The 21476-nt window shown below is 40.5% G+C and overlaps 1 protein-coding gene across 1 annotated transcript in view; it reads right to left on the bottom strand.

Annotated features, from left to right (window-relative positions):
- Nucleotides 1–21476, bottom strand: part of ZNF236 (zinc finger protein 236) — a 73068-nt gene that overhangs the window by 40653 nt on the left and 10939 nt on the right. Inside the window, exons 2-8 of the mRNA XM_086468862.1 lie at nt 18341–18483; nt 16868–17032; nt 15118–15296; nt 11377–11501; nt 7974–8146; nt 5501–5647; nt 3471–3542 (exon numbers count right to left, since the gene is read on the bottom strand). Of these exons, the coding sequence (XP_086324988.1) occupies nt 3471–3542; nt 5501–5647; nt 7974–8146; nt 11377–11501; nt 15118–15296; nt 16868–17032; nt 18341–18483 (1004 nt within the window). The remainder of the gene's footprint in view (nt 1–3470; nt 3543–5500; nt 5648–7973; nt 8147–11376; nt 11502–15117; nt 15297–16867; nt 17033–18340; nt 18484–21476) is intronic.

The raw sequence follows: 21476 nt of genomic DNA, 5'->3' as shown, positions 1-21476 counted from the left end.
CAACTTTCAACCTTCCAAATCTCTTAGCTTTAGAGGAATGTCTTCATACTCTCAAAATCTAAATACACGTGGAGCTCTGTCAGAATACTAAAAACACTTAAAAGTCTAAAAATCAAATTTCTTAATCTTGGATTTGATCACTGTATCTTAGGCTACCTTAGCCACAAATACGAAAAAAAATGATAAAAAGCCTTAGTATTTCTTTTCAAAAATCAGGAATAAAGCCTCCTTCTCTTCTCCTTAATTTATAAACTTTTCTTTATTTTAACAAATACATTCCGCATGTATAACATTACTGAAACCACTGCTTCCAATCATTTGTCTTACTGCAGAAGAGATAAACAGGTATTTATATAAAGGCTAGCCCTGTAATTCTGTTTCTTGGAACACACTGGATATTTGCTTCTAATATTCACTTCTGTTCTCTAAAAATAACCACTTGCAGGCGCATATGCACACCTATATATATCAAATGCTATCTTCTTCCAGATAATTTCCAAAAAAGACTAATCTTAGGCTTCACGCAGCATTTCTTCCAATCTGAAAACTCCCCTGAGGTTTCCTTTATACCGACACATCACACCAGACAGCTAAAATGACGCTGTCACCATATCCGAGGACGGTTACAAAGAAATACATTAAGAAAAATTAGTTTGACTCGAGTTATATCCTGCAAATTTGATGAGGTAGTCTTAATTCCTTCTCACCAGACGACATAAAACAAACCCTCATCTCATTTCTCACGCACGCGTGCGACAGCACCGCTTGCTATTTTGCCGATTTAACCACTACTTTGCCTTTTTTTCAGCTCACCAGTGGGACAGATGGAAAGACTCAAACTCTTCCGGTTCCTGTTCAGCAGAAGTGCCATAAACATTTCAATATTTTACAAACAAAACACACGACAGGCCACTTTCACCGCAATAAACAGGAACTGAAACAAAGCGCTCTGCTAGCCAGTCGAACAGCTCTCTCTGGAGCCCATTCATTTTCTCGCCACAGAACGCAGGGAAGCTCTTAGCAGAGCAGGAAGCCTACGCTCAAAAGTCTGTAAAATTCTCCCAGGCTTTAGCAAGAGGGAAAAAAAAAAAAAATTGTTAGTGATGGACCTGCTCAACGTCATCTTTGACAGGGAAATTACAGCACTACATGTCTTTAGCCACATATTATACAGCCGTTGATATACAGTCCCATGGAGGTTCTCTTTTTACCCTGTTCATTAGAGAAAGCTTCAGAGGTCTCTTTGTAGGTCTCCCTTCAATACCCAATTTTAAAAATAGCAGGGAGAATGAAGTGCTTTATCACTACTTCATAGTTCCACATTTGTTCAATTCCAACAGTGGACCTTGTGATCCTCCTTGGTCTGACTGATCTGCTGTGTAACACAGACCGTGTGACCGCTCCGAGTGAATTGCTCCTTCAAGTAAAGTAACCACAGAAACCAGTTCTTTACATCAAGTAATTCATTGTGGTAACTGCTTCTGTTGCTCTCCAACATCAACAAGTTGCTCCAACAGTAAATTATCCACACTCAAATTCCATACTTTATTTCAAAGCGCAAATTTGTCTAGCCTCAGCCCTCAAAACGTTTTTTTCTCCTCTACTGAAGAGGTTACAGATATTTCCCTTTTCTTCAAGGCAGCAGATCAAGTCATCCTTAAATATTTTACCTGATGGGCAAAATAGATAATGCACTTGAATCTCTTCAATAATAAAATACATCATATCATACTTTAAGAATTTGGACGGCTCTGATTCCTCCTGTATCTTCCAATACAGTTCATGAATAGTGAACACTGTAACCAGACAACTCACAAAAGCAAAAAATTCCCAGAATGAAATAGAGAAGACGTACGAGCTTTTCATTTCTACGCAAAGTTTCTTGTGTAAATAAAAAGACCAAACCTCATCTTTCCAGGCACGGAAAACCTAGCTTTTAGCTGATACATCAGTTATTACCTCTTCCATCCCTATTTATAAGGGGAATTTAAAACCCTTGAAAACTCCTGTCCTGTGAATACTGCCTACTTCTCCTCTTCTTCTATATGTGATTTTCTTCTTGGCCACATGAGAACATGTATCGCTTGGTGCACTCAGCTCACCAAGAAATCCAGATCGCTCTGTATCACTGATTTGTCCTCTTCATAAATTACCTCAATCTTTGCTGCTTGGCAGCTCAACAGTTACTACATCTTTTGCTGGAGCAGAAACAGATTTGAAGATGCTGAGACTAAGGATGGAACAGGACCAGATCTCTCACTTAGCAGGCAAGAGTAACAGGCAATTCTGGGAGGGGGGGGTGGGCAAGGGCATCCATTGCTCCCCAACTGCTTTCTCTCACTGGGGAAAGCCCTGGCGCTCTGCATCAAGTACAGGGAACCACAATATGACACTGACACAGGAGTCTAATTTCAATATTCAGTTCCAATGAACATGGACAAAAATATCCTCTTGACACTCGAGAAAAAGGTAGGTCATTGGTTCTCCCCTAGAACTTGATTTGCTGGAGAGTTTTTGAATATAAACCACCCTACAGGAAAATTTACTTAAACTGCTTTTGAAGGACAACCACTTTCAATACTTTTTAAAATCTTCTAAGAAACATAGTATTTATTTAATACAGCAAATTATTAGTAATGAACTAGGTGACATCAGTTCTGTTCAGCTTAAAGTTAACTGGTCCTGGAACGCTGAATTCACAGTGAGAGATAAAAAGAAAGTGGATAGATTGGTTATGGTGACTTTAAAGCAATACTGCCACATTTCCTCGCCCTTGGTTTTGTGGGTTCTAGTACACGAGCAGATAATCAGGGGCCGAAGGTGGGAAGGGGGGAGTGTAAGTCAAGTCAGCCTGTTACTAAGACACCGTGCTGCAACCTATAGTGGACCACAACATGCTACATACCCGCAAGAGAACACGCTACTGCGCTCACTGTGACCGGCACCGCCTGCCCATCGAGGCTGCTTGCTCTGGGCTTCCAGCAAGCCAGCCCTGCGTGTCCTTCCCCGGCTCCACAGGCTCCTCCCGAGCCCCCCAGTCCCGCTGCCGCCTCAATTTCAACCAACTCAACCAGCACGGGCACAGCTCCTTCCCTCTCCTCCCAAACCACTGTACCCCTGTGAAGTCAAGGCAGAGGGGCAGGATAATCCGGTATTTTTAACAGTCCTTATTCTCCTCTGGTCTTTTTATACAGAAGAGTATGTACCTCTATTTTGAAGAGCTAATGAATCATATGCAAAATCATGACCGTACAACAAATGAGGAAATACAATCCATCAAAGACCTGTTCCATTCCTAAATAACCAGCTGCATTCACCAACAAGCTTGCCTTCCCACAGCAGCTGATCGCTTGTCGCAGAGGACCGCTGCATCTCCTTTTTCACCAGGTAAAGGCAAATTTACAAAATGCTGTACCGTTTCTCCCACTTTTCGTCTTGACACAAAAATACGACACAAACTCTACACTCACATTCTTCCATTTGTTATCAGCAGGTTGCAAAAGATTAGCAGGGGATGTTGTTAAAGGCTGGGTGACAGAGTCCTGCAAAGAAATGAGAAGAAAGTATTTTAAGCCTTTGTACAAAAAAAAAAAGAAGAAAAACACGACTAGTGCCACGCAGAAAAGTAGCACTGTGCATTTTCCCACAGTACAGAGACTAGGGACAGAAAAAACGAGATTATGGGAGAGGTACAAAAGCACACAGAATCACTAATGTTGCTTCCTAGTTTATATATATCAAATAAACCCAAGTTACAGAAACCAATACCTTAGCCAGAAGCACCGATACAGCAGAAGACAGGAAACAGCCTTACAGTAAGCATCTTTTATAAGACATACTCAGGTATGACACAAGAACGCATTCTTCGGTAGCACAGCACGTCAGGGGACCTCAGCTTTTGGCATTATGTATATTTATTAAGGATATAATCATCGTTCACCCCCAGGTACACAACAAGGGAGGACAGAGGCTGACCACGAACTTCAGAACAGAACTGTTATAGCAGAGATTGTTGTTAAAGCAGCTCTGCAAGCTCTGAGCAGAATGGAAAAGTCAGTTCTACTCTAAGAATGCAAGTGCTAATCTAAGAACGTCGCAACTTTCTACAGCAATTAACAAAAAATAATCCATCCATCATTAAATATCTGCAGTTTCAGATATAAAATTAAAAATAAAAAGCATAATACTCCTTTAATATGCAACTGACGTGTCAGTTATCATCTTTGTTCTTCCTTGTTAAACTTCTTGGCATCTGGTTTCAGAAAGAAACTTTTTTTCTGCAGTTTTGCTTTTGCTATCATATGGAGGTATTCTTTGCTTTTCCACTCTGTCACGCCAGCAGGGATGTACGCATGCAGCAAAAATAACACCACCACGCCGCTGTAATATATACACAAGGCGAATGCAAAACACTCGAGCAAACCAAAACGAGAACGACAGGTGGCCAGGGAAGGCAAACATGAGGTAGTATGAAGGAATTCTTTTCCATCTTGCTTTTAAGATTAGGCTCGTGAATGTGGAAAGGTACAGAAAGATGTAGAGACTATATGTACTTGCAAGCAAACAGGACACATTAATTTTTTTTTAAATTATTATTATTAATTGACCTGACGAGACAAATAGCACCTGCAATACAAAAACCTTATGGAATCTAAAAACCAAAAAATGGTTCTCGAAACAGCACGACCAGACACCCATTTTCAACAAGATACAGCTACATAATGAAGCTGAGACTTTAGATTTTAACCCTCCTCTTCAAAGTCTAGTATCGTTTGTCATCCATTGAATATGAAAGCACAAAAGTTGGGAATTATGCAAAACAGAGTGGAATGAAGGTAGAAAGGGAGTCCTATTCAAAGAAAAAACCCCACAAAACCATGCTATATTAAATATGCACTGGCTCAAAAACTAGTCTTAGGAAACCAGAAGCACTTTCTGAATTTTAGCTCTTTCTTGTATCTCGGTGAAGAAAGAAATACACTCAGTGCTTCCAATAAAACTAAGGTTTCTTCCTTGATGAACCATCAAATCAGAAGGTAACATTTAAAACAAGTTATCAGAAATACTCAGAAGAATCGATTGTGTTTACAAGGACTAAAATTATATAAAACAATTTCTGAAAAATTACTTGAAACAAATATGTAATTTGAATAGTTCTAAATTTTACTGCTCCAGTACATAGGTTTTTTATGTTATCTGGGGAGGAAACCTTTCTTCCCCACAAAATCCATAAGCACCAGAATTATATTTTACTTAATTGTAGAATTCAATTGCCATATTTTCAACCAAACCTTAAAATTGTAAACCCTTTCTTGCATATACTTGGCCAATTTACGTTCTACTAATACTCAATCACGCAAATCGATTCCAGAAATGACACCAAACTTCAAAAAGTCAAAAGACAGCTACAGGTCTTTTAGTTCTAACCTATCTGAAGAATTACTGGAATTAAGATATAGATGTAACAAAGCTCTTAAAGGTGTTTTCACAACACGCTTACCGCCGGAACGTGAGACACATCTGCTGAAGCGCCCGCAGAATTCTGTGGACTGCCCATGTGCATCTTGCTGATATGTGTATTTAAGCTACCCAAGCTTTTGAAGACACAGCTACATTCTGTACAGTTGTATGTAGGGCCGTTCTTCACCTTCGATAAAACAAACAGCAAAAAAAAGTAAATTTTCCCTATGTCTACCAAATATTATGGTTTTCATTATTTATCCACATCACAACTATACTACGGGATTATGAGGGTTAAAATGGTTTATTTTTCCAAGTTACTGATATCCAGTTACGGAATCAGTCTGGTATCTCTCAGATATCAAGGCAACTGTGACCTACGTCCATGACTATCATCGCCCATGACCGCTTCTCAACGTTGGGAAGCACCAGAGAGCAAAACAAACATCATCCAGCAAAACAGGGCCTCAGAGGTACCCAGCAAACGGGGCCTTTCCCTCCTCACAATTTCCTGCTGTTACACACTTAGAAACAAAACTGATCAAGACATAACGTTGTACATAATACAAATGGACGTCAGGAAGTATGAAGAGAAAAAATGCAGATAATTTCTCTTCAAAGTTTGTCTCCCTTCTGTTTACTTTTGCAAAAGTATCTTTTATAATTTTCCAAGAAAAAATAAAACCCGTTTTTGGGGTCAAAGTAGAAGGAAGGTGAGACAGGCTGGGCCAAAGGCCGTAAGGACTGCAGGAACAAAAGCCACAAAACCACCAAAAAACCACCACAGTGAAGGACAAGGAAGTTTAATATATAGTTTGAACTGAATTTGAACACACAGGATGAGAAAGTGATCAGCAGCAACTTGTCTGGGACTTTCAGGCCGAGGGGTTGAGGCAATTGAAGCAGCTAGATGTGCAGATTCCAACCACCCTCACCTCCCCCTCAGTCCGTCACGTAGCAATGAGAACCAGTGCAGCACCTTCAACATAAAGTCTTCAAAAGCAAACACACTGCAATATAGCACGGAATTTTGTATTTTCTGACATTACTGTCAGACTCTCAGAGGTATCAACCCATAAAGCACTGGTGTGACTAAATAGCGATGTACAAAGTGAGAATCAACCTGTTTCATTATTGCCTTTAATGCCACACTGGGATTGTCTCAGGGTAAAATGAAGAATTAACAGAGTTCTGCATGCAGTCTTGAAGGAAACGCACTGACAGCAAGAAAGAAAAAAAAACAAAACAACAAACGATCCAAACCAATAACTAAAACAAGCTCAGGGTCACAAAACACAGCGTAAGTTGCGATCAAGAGGTAGCATTTATTGAAAGTCTCTTATCCTACAATGAACTTTTTTTTTTTTTTCCTAACAAAAAAGCCAGAGTAACAGAGAAAAAAAGTGAAAAATATTTTTGGCTTGATCCCCAACAATCCTGTAATATTGAAAAAAATCAGCAGAAATTATGAAATTAATGTCTTTATGTAGCAAAAGCTATCATATATAAGCAGCTGTGAATAGCGAGGAAGAACACTCACAACAAAGTTATATGAAATATAAACACATAATTAAGCATAATACAAACCACTAAACCATATTCATATACTAAGACATACCCTAAAAGTAAGAAACTAACACACTAAAAGGATTCTTAGTAAAAAAATCCAATAAATAAGATCTATTGTTGTGGAATGGAAAACAAGAAAGGAAACCTTGGACAGAGTTCAGGGAAAGAGTGAGAGCAGAGATGATATTCTGCACACAGGAAAAAAAGAGGGAAAAAAAAGCTGCCTCTATCACTTCATACCATCCAAAACTAGGTCTCTTTCTATGGGTATTTCCAACCACAAATCACTAAAGTCAGCAAGGAAATTACAGCACAAAGTTGCACAGCCAACGTTGCTCAGAAGACTGTATTACACCACCATAGCAGTACCTTTTGAATCTTAAGAACTGTCACAAAGAAGAAAAAAAAATGAGCATAAAGAGGTCTGAGACAACAACGGTTTTTATCTTATTTTGTAATTTTCGTCTACCTGCAACTGAAAAACCTCTGGAAAAGGCTGTAAGATACATACTTCAAAGACAAATCTCAAGTACGCTCTGTGATGGAGTTAGTGGGTTGCTGTTTGGCCTTGAAATTTTTCACCGTTTTCTGCTGCTTTTGGCTTACTTTCAGCTGATTCTAGCCCTTGTTCTCCCAAGGCTGCCACAGGTATGTTTTTATACGCCTAAACCCACGCATCATTTACTAATCTCTCAAGGCACTGAAAAGACAATTGTAAACAAAGGGTTTGCTACTTATCCTATGTATATATTTCTTCAGATTAAGCTATTTCAGGAAAGCTTGCAGGTAAACCCAACAAACTAGACTCTACACTAGAGCAGCCAATCTCCCTCGTCTGCAGAAAGCACCGGAGAGCACAGGAATAGCAAACAGGCCCGTTTAAATACCGAAAATGAAATAAGCAGCATATTAGCGCCCACCACTTGATGAATAACCGTATTTACCTCTGAATGAACTCTCTGTATGTGGGACTGAAGGTTGCCTTTCTGAGAAAAGGCTGCAGGACAAAAGGCACAGGCATGGGGCTTCTCCCCAGTGTGCTTGATCATATGGGTCTGCAATGCCCCCTTCTGGTTAAAGGCTTTGCCACACTCGCTGCACTTGAAAGGTCTTTCCCCTGGAAGAAAAAAGGAGATAATGTGGGGTAAAGGGCTTCCCATAAACACCAGCAGCTTCCTGTAGCGACACGAAAAATTCTATGGAAAGCAGGGATCTGTACATACCCACGAACACACTTTATTAGAGGTTTTGGCAATGAAATTCTTTACCTCGAGCACCAATCTCTACCCTGATGAAGACACAGCTTTGTGAAAAAGTTTTAGGACCTAGCAGTTAAAATGGGCAAAATCTATGAAAGAATGATTTAGAACAGCTCCCCTCAACTTGTGGTTTGGAAGATGTCAGAAGCTGCTATGCAAAACCACTGGAGGAAAAGAAAAAAAGGAAAAAAAAAAAACCCAAACCCCACAAACCCACGTTCTTTTACACCAAATCCTACACAATGCATATACCTGTATGGAAACAAATAGGGGAGCCGAGGGTGGAATGGACAGTAATAACTAACAGTCATAAATCTAACCTTTTATTTAGTCTAAAATCCAACAGTCTCACAGCAACACTACAAACGATGGCCTATGGCTCCCGCTCCCCCGCCAACAGGAATGGCCATTCATTCTTTACAGCCACCTACTGAAAAAGTGCCACAAAATACTGGTTTTATTCTGAGATATTGTCCAGCTCTGCTCAGGAAACAATTTTAAAACCTTGAATGTTCATATTACTACTGAACACTAAAGAAAACCCAGGCAACATTGTTCCAGGAGTGCTCTGTCACTCTCTCCTGATTTTGGGGTTCTCAGTGCAGCGCATACTCACCGTTATCTGTGTATTAACAGACTCAGCATGAAAAACTCCACAGAAATTGTGACAAAACATAATAAAACTGCATAAAACTATCGCAAAGCTATGTATTTCAAACACAGAGATACTGGGATCAAAGTTCAGTTTCTTACAACCATGTGTCTTAACTGACTGCTGGAAATCTCTGCTGTGAACTCAGTATTATTCTTTTTTTCTTCTAGTGAAATGCTTGAGCTGTAGGTAACTCCAGGACCTTGAAAACATTTAGCACTTTGCCTTTGCACACGTCTATAGCAAAACCACTGCGAGCACGCTGCACGTTACGGCTGCTGCACCACCAAGCACTGGCATGTGCTAAACGTTACACACGCTGAAGCAGTTTTAATGAATATTCTTATGTGACTTCTGATTATACAGCTGTAATTACGTCTAGTTTAAAATGATTAATTCTTAATCAAATTCACATTGTTTGAAATAAAAGCAGCTATTTTCTGAAACAGATTACAACCACGTAACTCATAGCATCAGGTCTGAAGGAATGTGTATTTTCTGTTCTGCTGTTTATGGCTTTTGAAGACGCTTTAAGGTCTGTGGGTTTTAACTCTACTGTGTTAAATATGGATGAAAATACAGGACACCGATTCAGATCTTGAAATGCAGTGACAAAATTCATACTGGGCTTTCACTGGTAAAACACTTAGCTGCTGGTGAACACGTACAAGTATTGCTCCAGGTTAAGTTTGCCTATTTAATTGAATTTCATTATAAAAACTCAATTCTAGTGTGGAAACGTGTAATTTCTGTATTTCTCAAGTATAACTTAACAAAATACAGGAGAGGGAACGGTGGGTTCATTACTTTGTTATTAACATGGGAATTGCAATCCCTGAGACTTAAAATTTGTTTCTCCCAAAGGGTGTAAGTGCTTGAAATTAAAAGCCATGAACAAAAAAAGTATTGCAATTAAGGCACTAACGCAGTGCTGTACACGGGAGCACAGACATGCCCTTTTAACAATTACAGACTAAGGTATTCCAAATTCTTTAAAGCAGAGTTCTTCTTTCCTACATATTTTACACTACCTTAAACAACTGGATGCCAGACAGACTGTCTGGAGATTTAAAGTAATAACCAGCTCCACAAATTGGAGTGCTCACTAGCTACTTGGAACGTAAAACGGCCTCCTGCCACGTGCAGACTGGGATTACATTTTCTGCCTCTGGTTTCCCAACAGACAAATGTCTTTTTACTCTTCAAAAGAACTATAAATGCTCTGGAACTTTTTGAATCTTTAGCAAAGTGTTCTCAACCAACTATAATCTTGCTTCTTTAATTCTGACTAGAATAAGTTAAAATAATGTACTGAATAGATACAAAACTAAGAAAGTTAATTTTCAGTGACTTTTTTATATTACTTGGAGGCAACTTTTAAAGCAGGTACTCTTCTGTAACTGTTTTACAATTAAATTATAAAGCTTAAAAAGATTCCTAAGAAAGAGTCATGCAATGAAATTTTTATTTCTCCCTTGGCAAACAAAGTCATTCTTGTACATGGCAACTCATCACAGACTGCTAATACAAACAACGTCGCACACTTACATCATTTACTACTTTAATTAGCTGATAACTATACAAACAGCCATTTATTCACAAAATGGAAAATATATATATATTGCACATCACTGGAACACCTTCGATGAAGGTTTTGTTCAAAGCCAAACTCATGCTGTATGATGTATGTCTGGTTAAAGCGTGAGAACTATTTTTACAGTCCTCTGTACACTTCAAAAACTTTTTATTATTTTATACTTAGCATTTTTCAGTTATTTCAACTGCTTAAGGGTTAAACAAACGGAGGTTTATTACATTAATTTTGCAAAAACCATCTGCTATTCATTCTGCGAACTCAACAGTCACCTGCTCTTCTTCAAGTATCTAAATTGCTCTCTTAGGCTCATCACCTCCCAAGCTCACTTTGGACATCCTGAAAATGGCAGTTACTGTAAGTACAGAAAATATATGCCATAACTTTAAATAAATCAATGTAAACCCAAAAGCAAGGCCATTATGTTAGTAGTATTATTCGCTCTCACGGATTTCTACTCTTTTTGTGATTGTAAATTTTAGAACCCGCTCTCTAGAGTATGTAAGATCTTATTCAGAGCACCTGACTGGCCCTTCACTAGGAATTCCAATTTTAGGGCCCACTGAAACGTCAACTACCAAAATTTGTGTTATGTAACAAACAAAACCTGTACTGTACTTCAAATTTCCAGATTTCATTAGAAATAGTTAAAAAGATTTGCAAGAGCATATACTTTTCCTAAGCAAAGGCACTAGACAAAGCACCTTTGATAAATGCCAATGAGCCCGGCGCATTCATACCACTTCAAGTCCCAGCTGGCGAGAAAAGTATTTAGAGTTTCACAGATTAATTGAATTATGTAAAACAAATGCAAACTAAAAGAATTACTTCCACAGTCTTACCGGTGTGTATCCTAACATGTCGTGTTAACTGACTCGGCTTCTGGAACGTCTTTCCACAGTGAGGACAGGAATAGGTAAAACCGCTTCTGTCAATATTTCTGTTGTAGGATCTGGTATTTGATACCCTGGCATTTAAAAAACCAACAACAAACACAACAAAAAAACAACAAAGAAATGTAAAGGAAATCCTCTTAATCCTAACATTAAACATTATTTTAAAGAAGCTGATTCTACTCCATCATTTTTTAACATACAGTATAAATTTGATGACAAGCTATGGTAGCAGCTGCGACAGTTAAAACCCAAACTCTTTAATGATACTAAAAGAACAACGTACAGGGAGCACTTCCCTACGTGCCTACAAACACCAAGACTTTACCGTTATTTCTGTAATAACATTTATACTTCTTCGAGGTTCTCTAGAAACATTTTCACCGTAAATTCTGCTAGAAGTATAAAGCGGCTTCACAACCGCTATTTCGGTGAGCACGTTCAGCTCTGCGCAACTGTGTTTCTTTTGCCTGAACATGGCAAGACTTTCGTTCTCAACTAGAACAGGAAGATCTGCAAACCAGAGCACAAATGCAGTTGCTGAGGTCTAACAGGTTAAGAATTGAACGACCCAAATATCCACCACCGCTCCTCAAACACAAATCACCATCTCCACAGAGGCGTAGTAACAGATGACAAACTCTCTACAAATAAAACTGGTTAGTTTAAATGACTGCTGAAAAACAGCGGGGGAACCACTGATTTTATGCTGGGGAAAAAAGAAAAAAAAATGAAAACCTAGGGGATATTACCAGACCATTACAACAACTCAGCTAAAAAAGGTGAAACCAGAAGGCAGCGTGGTATCTAGAGCACTCCACATTTTCCACAGAGTATTTACCCCTATACACTAATCCAGCTTGTCAGTACTGCTTAAAGCTAACTGAAATCACACAAAATTTAAATACCTGGTGTTTTGCTCAACAACTGAGAAGTAAGAACCAGCTAATGTAGAGCAGATGGGCAAAACACACCACCCCCTTGAAACGCAGGCAGGTACAACCACGTAAAAAAGAGCAGGGAAGTTAACAGTCCATGCATCACATAGGAAATCATTAAACTTCTGCTCCAATGATGCATCTTCCTACTCTAAGAGAACACAGATATTCAGTGTATATTTAAAGTGAAGCACATACTCCCTTCCAATGACTTCAAACAAATATTACATGTGTTTTAAAAACCTTTTTATACTCTTGCAGAGAGAGCACAGAGTTGGGTAATAGATTTTACTTTTACATATTAATTCTATCTACCAAAACTTACTGAAGTACCCAGAGCAAAATCAACTGAAGATTGAGGAGTAGGAGAGAGAACAGCACAGATGTTAGAACCTCTTCTCTCCACCTCAGGACAGATCCGGACCAGCCTGATTGTCAGAATGTGCTCTCTGACGAGCAACGTCTGTTTCAACTATAGCTGTGGCGTTTTAATGAAGGAAATACTATCCAACTTGAAGAAGATTGTAAGGACAATCCTTCAAGATCAGATCACATTCTAAAATATTCCATTGTTTAGAGTTATAATGATCATTTTCTTCTTAGCAAAAGGTAGATACTAAATCTACATTGTAACTTTGTAATAGCTCTCCATTCAAATGCTTCCAAGACAAAATAAACACCTTTTGGGGAGGGAAAAGAGCAACCGCCTTATGAAAAAGCTTAAGGGAACAAGGTTTTTCATAATTTTAAATGCTAAAAATTTGTTGAAACTTATTCTATAATGAAAAGCAGGAATCAAAGAGTAAGATTTTAAAGTACTGATGTATGTCTTTGAACTTTGTATACAGCCAGACAGGTTAGGTCGGGTGTTAACTTTTCATAATTCATCTGAACAGTATGAGAGGATTGTGTCAAGTAATAAATAAATAAATAAATAAATCAGAACACCCACGTTTTTCCTTTCAAAATAATTTCTACTGAAACACAGAAGGTGGAGTGGGATCACTTTGGCAATTCATTAACCTGGCCCACACCCACGGGTCGCACTGGTGCTGCTGGTGACAGGACAGTAAAGCACCGTTATGGACAGAAGCTTCTTGAATGCAAATGCAACATGTTTCTACGTCCAAACTGATAAATAAGGTGAATCTCATATATGGAAGCTCCGAATCCAGCAATAATCCATGTTTATGAAAATAAACAATTTTTCATGGAGCATTTCTATCTCTTTTATATCAGAATGTAGCACGTGTAATACTCTCTCAAAATTACAGCCATCATGTTAGATTCACTCCTCCATTCTTAATTTATTCATCCTAACTAAGTCGGGAGATGACCACAGCAAGAACATTCCTTGTGTGCACTATTATACAACTCAACGGAAACATAACAACTTTACCTGAATTTTCAGTTTGCCACTGGAAATCTACCACGGTATTTTTTTAAACCTTCTGGAACACAGAAGCCATCGAGTGCTCCCTCAGCAAGTTTGCAGGTGACACTAAATAGGGTGGGAGCGCTGATCTGCTGGAGGGCAGGAAGGCTCTGCAGAGGGACCTGGACAGGCTGGGTCGATGGGCTGAGGCCAATGCCATGAGGTTCAACCAGGCCAAGTGCCGGGTCCTGCCCTTGGGTCACACCAACCCCAGCAGCGCTACAGGCTGGGGAGGAGCGGCTGGAAAGGTGCCCAGTGGGAAAGGCCCTGGGGGTGCTGGTCGACAGCCGGCTGGACATGAGCCAGCAGTGTGCCCAGGTGGCCAAGAAGGCCAACAGCCTCCTGGCCTGTGTCAGCCACGGTGTGGCCAGCAGGAGCAGGGAGGGGATCTGTACTGGGCACTGGTGAGGCCGCCCCTCGAATGGTGGGTGCAGTTTTGGGCCCCTCACTGAAAGAAGGACGTTGAGGTGCTGGAGCGTGTCCAGAGAAGGGCAACGGAGCTGGGGAGGGGTCTGGAGAACAGGTCTGTGAGAAGCAGCTGAGGGAACTGGGGGTGTTCAGTCTGAAGAAGGGGAGGCTGAGGGGAGACCTTGTCGCTCCCTACAACTACCTGAGAGGAGGTTGTGGTGAGGTGGGGGTCGGTCTCTTCTCCCACGTAACAAGCGACAGGACGAGAGGAAATGGCCTCAAGTTGTGCCAGGGGAGGTTTAGATTGGACATTAGGAAAAATTCCTTTACCAAAAGGGTTGTGAGGCCCTGGAACAGGCTGCCCAGGGAGGTGGTGGAGTCACCATCCCTGGAGGTGTTCAAAAAACAAGTAGATGTGGCACTTCGGGACATGGTTTAGAGGTGGGCTTGGCCGTGCTGGGTTAATGGTTGGACTCGATGATCTTAAAGGTCTTTTCCAACCCAAATGATTCTGTGATTCTATGTAAAATTATTATACATTTGCTTCAATAGGAATTGAAGCTTTAAAGGCTTCATTCACCTTTAAAATCACACAAAACACACTTCAAAAAGCGCTCTGCATTAGCAAATCTTAACCTGTGCTTATGAATAGCTAGCAGATGGAACTATGCTCAGTATGAGTGGTTAAATATGAGAACAGCCAAAAAAAAAAAAAAAGCCTCCAAAAATAACCTCCTCCTTTAGCAAGGTTTTAAAAAACAAATGCCATTTCATAACACCATACCAAAGAAAAGAAGTTATCTGCACAGATCATGGTACTTTGCTGACTGGAAATGCTGCTCTCGCTTTCCCCAGCCATCACCATAAAAGTAACATCTGCTCATTTCATTACAATCCTGTGATCGTCACCTTATTTTATAGTGAGTTTTCATATGCTCCTTTAGCTGTGAGGAAGTTTCAAATTCCTTTTTGCAAGACTTGCAGCTGTGGATCCTACTGCCTGCCAATTCCTGACGATGTTCTTCCATGTGTATGGACAGCTGACTCTGTAAAGTAAACTCATCTCCGCACTCTGAACAGATAAGATTCTGAAAGAGATAACAGAGACTGATTTTTCAAAAGGTTCCCAAACTGCTACACACACGGGCAAGCTTTGCTCAAGTCGGTGAATGTATCCTTCTCTGGACATCAGCAGCTGGAAGCGAGCAGCAATAAAAGTGTACAAGCAAAAAAAAAAAAGCGTTTATGAGCCCCAGAATATAAATCATGGACAATAATCACTGCAAGCTCATGGTAATATTTGTATTTTAAGAAACTCCACTGAAACAGAATCCTGAAAAAGTTCATATGGTAGCAGAAACAAGCAGCTCAGTATCATCAGCACCTCTCCCTATTTCCTTGGTAGCGAGCTCATGATACAGACAGAAGTCTACCTCAGTCCGACTATGCTATAGTCTACATAAACGTTTGTAAAGAATACCACTTTCTTAACTGTAGATTCAGGGATTTTACACTTTCATGGGTTAAAATGACACAGGTTGTCACTTACTTTCTAACAATAATGCCTACTCTAACAGTAAAGTTACTACTGACTTTTCTTAAGCTATTGTCACAGAAAAGATGACAGAAACAAATAGGGACACAGAATGGTTTTGACAGATAACACTTCAACCCATTAATTTTACAGCAGTGGTAAGCACACCACTTCCCAGCTGTATTAGCATTCCATGTCATTTTGCATGGAAATTATACTTGTAAAGTTTAATGCAAAAGCATTGCCATTTCTCTGAAATTCAGAGGAAGAATCGAAGTCAAATATTGTTTCAACGAAAACTAAAAGCTCTGCATTTATTTGACTTCCTTTTGCTTTTCAAAACCATTAATTTTATTTCTCAGAGTATCTTTATTTTACAAAATCTAAGCAGAGAGTTAAGATTAAATGTCTAAAAATATTCACCATCTCTTTGGCAATACATCTGTTACATGTTCCTTACTGGCATGCGTAAGAAACTTCAGACAGCTTTTGTCCCAGTTTAAAAAAGCCTTCCCAGGAGGAAGAGGTAATTACATGATTGAAAACGCGGTATTTTGGTCAGTACAGTCAACTCTGGCAACTGCAGTAACACAGTAATGACTACAAAGTCTGCAAAACAGTCCTATGCATTAAGTGCTTGCTAAGAATTTAACCAATGCCTTACAAAAATGGAAAACGAAATTGTGAAGGAAAGGAAGGAGAAGGCCTCTCGAGCAAAACAACCACTCAAAAAAACGGGTGGAACTTCTAGACGAGGGAAAAGCTTCATGAGGCAAGACATAGATGGTGAGAGTGACTCCCCATGACATCTGCCATCAAAAATGACCACATAGACTATCACACATGGGCTTATCAACACCCATGAAATCACAGAAAACGCTTCAAAAGAAAAGTATTCTTAAGTAACTAAGCAGTTAGTAAAGGCAGGATGGGAACACTTGCTTATACCAAGGGTATTAATTTCTGCTACTATTATTAAAATAGACTCCTCATTAAAAGTTTTTTATTTCTTCTGAATGAGACCATTTAGTCGACCTTCCAACCTAAAGAATATAGGTAAGGGATTAGGTACAACCCTTCTGACACGTCTTTTCAAAATTTAAGTTATGAGGTTTAATGAATTACCTCTTCTTTCTCATGTAGCATTATATGAGCTTTCAGACTGGCCACTCTGGAGAATTTCTTGTTGCAAACAGGGCACGTAGGATCTTCACCATTGTGAGTACATTTATGAAGTGTCAAGTTGAACTCAACATTAAATGACATCGGACACTGGTCACACCGGTGAGGCTGTTTGTTAAAACCACAAAAATAAAGGCAAAATTCAGTCTTCCCATAAGTTACATATACCCTGGGTAACACATATAACCATACAGATCAAAATGCCTAAAACAAAATTAAAAAAGAGCAATTCAAGTTCCTACATACGATAGTGCTCCTTAATAATACCAGTCTTTTTATCTTCTTTGCATCTCCCTACTGCAAACGCAAATACAGCATTTCAAGGGCATATGGGGAAAGAAGGCAGGGGAACTAAAGAAAGCAGAGACTTAAAATTGAGACTGTCTGAGAAGAGTGAAGTTAGCAGGAGAGAAGAAGGAGCAAGAGATGGAAATAAATTTTCCTACTTTAACTGAGATCGTGAACTCCCCCTTAAAGCATAATTAATAATCGAACCAGCAAAGAGCTTAGTTTATGTTAGGACTGACTCCTCTTCAGCTGGTATCCGCATTATCAGTTTTCATTCCTTAAGAGCCCCTTCACTCTACACAAGCACGCCATCAGCGTGGTTTTAACAATATCAACTTCCACTTTCTATAGATCAACTCTACAACGTTGAAACTTGTGCAAGGAGTTCTTTGTACACATGAATTATCATCTCCAAGTCCTACGTTTTGTAAAAATTAATCTGCACCTACAGCTACCTCAAACAGCAATAATTTTTGGGTTTTCCATCGCATGTGAAGTAGTTTTAGCTCTGTGAAACAGAAAACAAGGAACAGAAATGAAATGCTTCAGATTACAGATGAAACCTGTGCCAAAAGCTTCATTTAAAAAGCCAGTCCGGTCTTAATTACTCTATCTGTATTTTTCCCATTCTTTCCCAAATTTGATTTGTAAGCAGCTGAAGTGATGACATGAATCTCCTGACCAGTGCATACACACTGGATTAGGTTGCTCGACGTTACTGAAAACAGCTGTAAGAGACTAGCGGGGTCCAGTTCATCAATGTTAGCAATAAAAAGAAGATAATGCTTATGTGCAGAATCGGTTTGCAAATTTGATTAAAAGGAAGCCCACACGTTTTCTCAGCTACCTGCATATTTTACACATCAAAGAAAACGGCTAAAATGAAAAATTCCTGAACTGGAAACAACCACCTAACTAAACAGCATCAAAGCAAGGTCCTGTCTCAAAGGAAACATGAGGAAACATGAAAGAGAAACTTCATCAAATCCTGAGGTCCCCAAGTAGTAATTACTAGTGATGTGATTAAAAAACCTGAAAACCATTTCTTGCTTTAACTTCACTTGTCAGCGTACGAAAACATCAGTATACACCGGTATTTTCCAAGTTTGTCTCTACTAAAATTCGTACCTTGTCATTTTGCTCATGATCCCTCATATGGCGCTGGAACTGGGTCTCTTTCGGGAAAGACAGCAAACAGATCTCACACTGGCGGAAGTGAGGTGCTTGGCAGGGAAAACTGCTGTTCTCTGTACTCGGCGTCAGAACATCATCTGCAAAATAAGCATCAAAACATCTGCATGAAATCACATTCCATTTCTCGTAATTCATTGTAAAAACCAGAATTCTTTGAAGCAGAAACTATTCAAACTCCTGTAAGAGTTTGACTTACACAAGATTCTAACTTGCTGGATCTTGAAGGTCTCGGGCATAAACGTTACTGCTTCCATTGACATGGGATCAAAGGAACACAGCCATCCCTCTAATGCCAGCCGCTACGGAGATAAATAATCACCTTCTCTAATCATCTGAAATGAATCCTTTCTGTGCTTCACAAGCACATACCAAGTTTGCAACAAACTAAAATGCTGCCAAATACTCTAGGTAGGAGTAAGACACTGCAGGGGTTACTTTTAGTATTACATCATGTGTTTCTAAAAACACCTTTTTAATACGACACACTCAGTAGTTCTGACCTCACAGGTTTTCTGCCCTCCCCTGCTCCTTTCTCCCTCTTTTTTTCCCTTAAGAAAACTTCAGGCATCTTTTCTTTCTCCTACCTCTGGCAATGCAAAGCCTTTATTAGTTACCTTCACAGCTGTAAAACCAACACCGATGTTTCAAATAGCTGAGAGGTGCTACGAACCACAAGTCAAACTGCGTACACACGCATTCAATGGAGAAAAAGATTATTTTTTCTGATAGACCCAGTCTAAGCCCATATAGTTTTCTTGTTTCGAACTCCCACAGTCACACAGCTGTTGATGTGCGAGTCGCAAGCTTCTATATCCTCTTGCTCAAACGGCTGAAGTCAGTCCTAGTAATAGTTTCCTTATTACCTTAAATATTTATCCAAGTAAGTTAAACACATTTTACACTTGAGAAGATAATGTATTACTGAGGAATTTATCCCTATTTAGAAAAAAAAAAAAATTAAGAAAATAAATTGGCAGGAGGGGTTAAAATACGTAAGATCATTCACAGTAGTATTAATAAAAATAAAAATCAACTCATGCTGCAGATTAAGGACACTAAGGAGAAAAAACCCCACAGAAATCAGCTTCAAACACTGCCACAACTCAAAGTGCATCAACAACACAACGCAACAGGATGCAAAAAAAGAGAAGGGAACCTTGATTTTACTATCTAGACACACAGGGCCTGATGTTTCCCTTCAAGTCAGTACTTCTCACCTCGTAGGGAAGAATTAGGCATAGGTAGTAACAACACAACTAGAAGTTCACAGCGTCCTGCCTACATTTGCTCAGGGGAAACCAAAGATTACGATTCATACAGTGTTTCTGCTCAGTCCTGCACCTACCTCAAAGTCCTGCATCATTCAATACACCATTTACAAGGCGGAAAAAATTAAAAATCACTACCTCATATCCTGTCTACTTTTTTTCCCTGCTAAAATTCTCATAAACTCAAAAATCTTGTTGAGCTCAAGGGAACATTTCAGGACCAGGTATTTTGCGTGAGAAATCACAACTAAAAATAACGTCCTGGGGACTTAAACTTGTCATTTTTGGACTACGTTGCCCAATTATCTTTTGGTTTGCAATGTTTAGTTATGCATCTTTAGAAGCACTTTGCTTAAGTACCACCAATCTTTAACATGTATAAGCTTTAACCTAGTGCATCCTTTAAACAACTCTCAACTGCAAATTCACAGGATATGCAAACCCTACCAGAAACAGGTATCCCTTCTGTCCTTGAAACGGTCATGATCCTTCAAAAGCTGAAAAGCACAGCTTTGATTACAAGATGCTGTCCTTTAAGCATCCTTGTGATAAATATACCCGAGTAGAATAAAGGGCACAAAATCAGTGATTGTAAATATTGGTATGGCAAGAAAAAGAGACATGAAAAAAAAAAAAAAGTTACTCCAATACTTCATAGGGTCACAGAACGGGTTGGGCTGGAAGGGACCTTAAAGACCATCTAGTCCAACCCCCTGCCCTGGGCAGGGACACCTCCCACCAGACCAGGTTGCTCCCAGCCCCATCCAGCCTGGCCTTGAGCACTGCCAGGGAGGAGGCAGCCACAGCTCCTCCAGGCAGCCTGTGCCAGCGCCTCACCGCCCTCACAGGGAAGGATTTCTTCCCAATATCTCACCTAAATCTCCCCTCTTTCAGTGTGAAACCGTCACCCCTCGCCCCATCACTGCCCTCCCTGATCCAGAGTCCCTCCCCACCTCTCCTGCAGCCCCCTGTCAGCACTGAAGGCCGCTGTAAGGTCTCCCTGGAGCCTTCTCTTCTCCAGGCTGAACAACCCCAACTCTCTCAGCCTGTCCTCACAGGGGAGCTGCTCCAGCCCGTGAGCATCTTCGTGACCTTCCTCTAGATCCGCTTGAACAGGTCCATGTGTGTCTTGTGTGGTGCCCCCAGAGCTGGACGCAGCCCTGCAGGGGGGGTCTCACCAGAGCGGAGCAGAGGGGCAGAATCCCCTCCCTCGACCTGCTGCCCACGCTGCTCTGGATGCAGCCCAGGAGGCCATTGGCTTTCTGGGCTGTGAGTGCACGTTGTTGGGTCATGTCCAGCTTTTCACCCACCAGCTCCCCAAGTCCTTCTCCCCAGGGCTGCTCTCCATCCCCTCATCGCCCGGCCTGTACCTGTGCTTGGGATTGCCCCGACCCAGGCCTTGCTGAACTCCATGAGGCTGGCCTGGGCCCACCTCTCCAGCCTGTCAGGGTCCCTCTGGATGGCCTCCCTTCCCTCCAGCGCGTTGACAGCACCACACAGCTTGGTGTCATCGCCAAACTTGCTGAGGGTGCACTCGATCCTGCTGTCCATGTTGCTGACAAAGATGCTTAAACAGCATCAGCCCCCACACCGACCTTTGAAGAACACCACTCCTCACTGGTCTCCACTCGGGCATCGAGCCATCGACCATGACTCTTTGAGTGTGAACATCCAGCCAATTCCTGATCCACCGAGGGGTCCATCCATCAAATCAACACCTCTCCAGTTTAGAGACAAGGATGTCGCATGGGACAGTGTCTAATGCTTCGCACCAGTCTAGGCAGATGACATCGGTTGCTCTT

This window comes from Leptosomus discolor, chromosome 8 (assembly GCF_034619465.1).
Source record: "Leptosomus discolor isolate bLepDis1 chromosome 8, bLepDis1.hap2, whole genome shotgun sequence".
In the NCBI taxonomy this organism is placed as follows: domain Eukaryota; kingdom Metazoa; phylum Chordata; class Aves; order Leptosomiformes; family Leptosomidae; genus Leptosomus; species Leptosomus discolor.
Note: the sequence above shows the minus strand (reverse complement) of the source record. Positions and strands in the feature narration are given on the sequence as shown.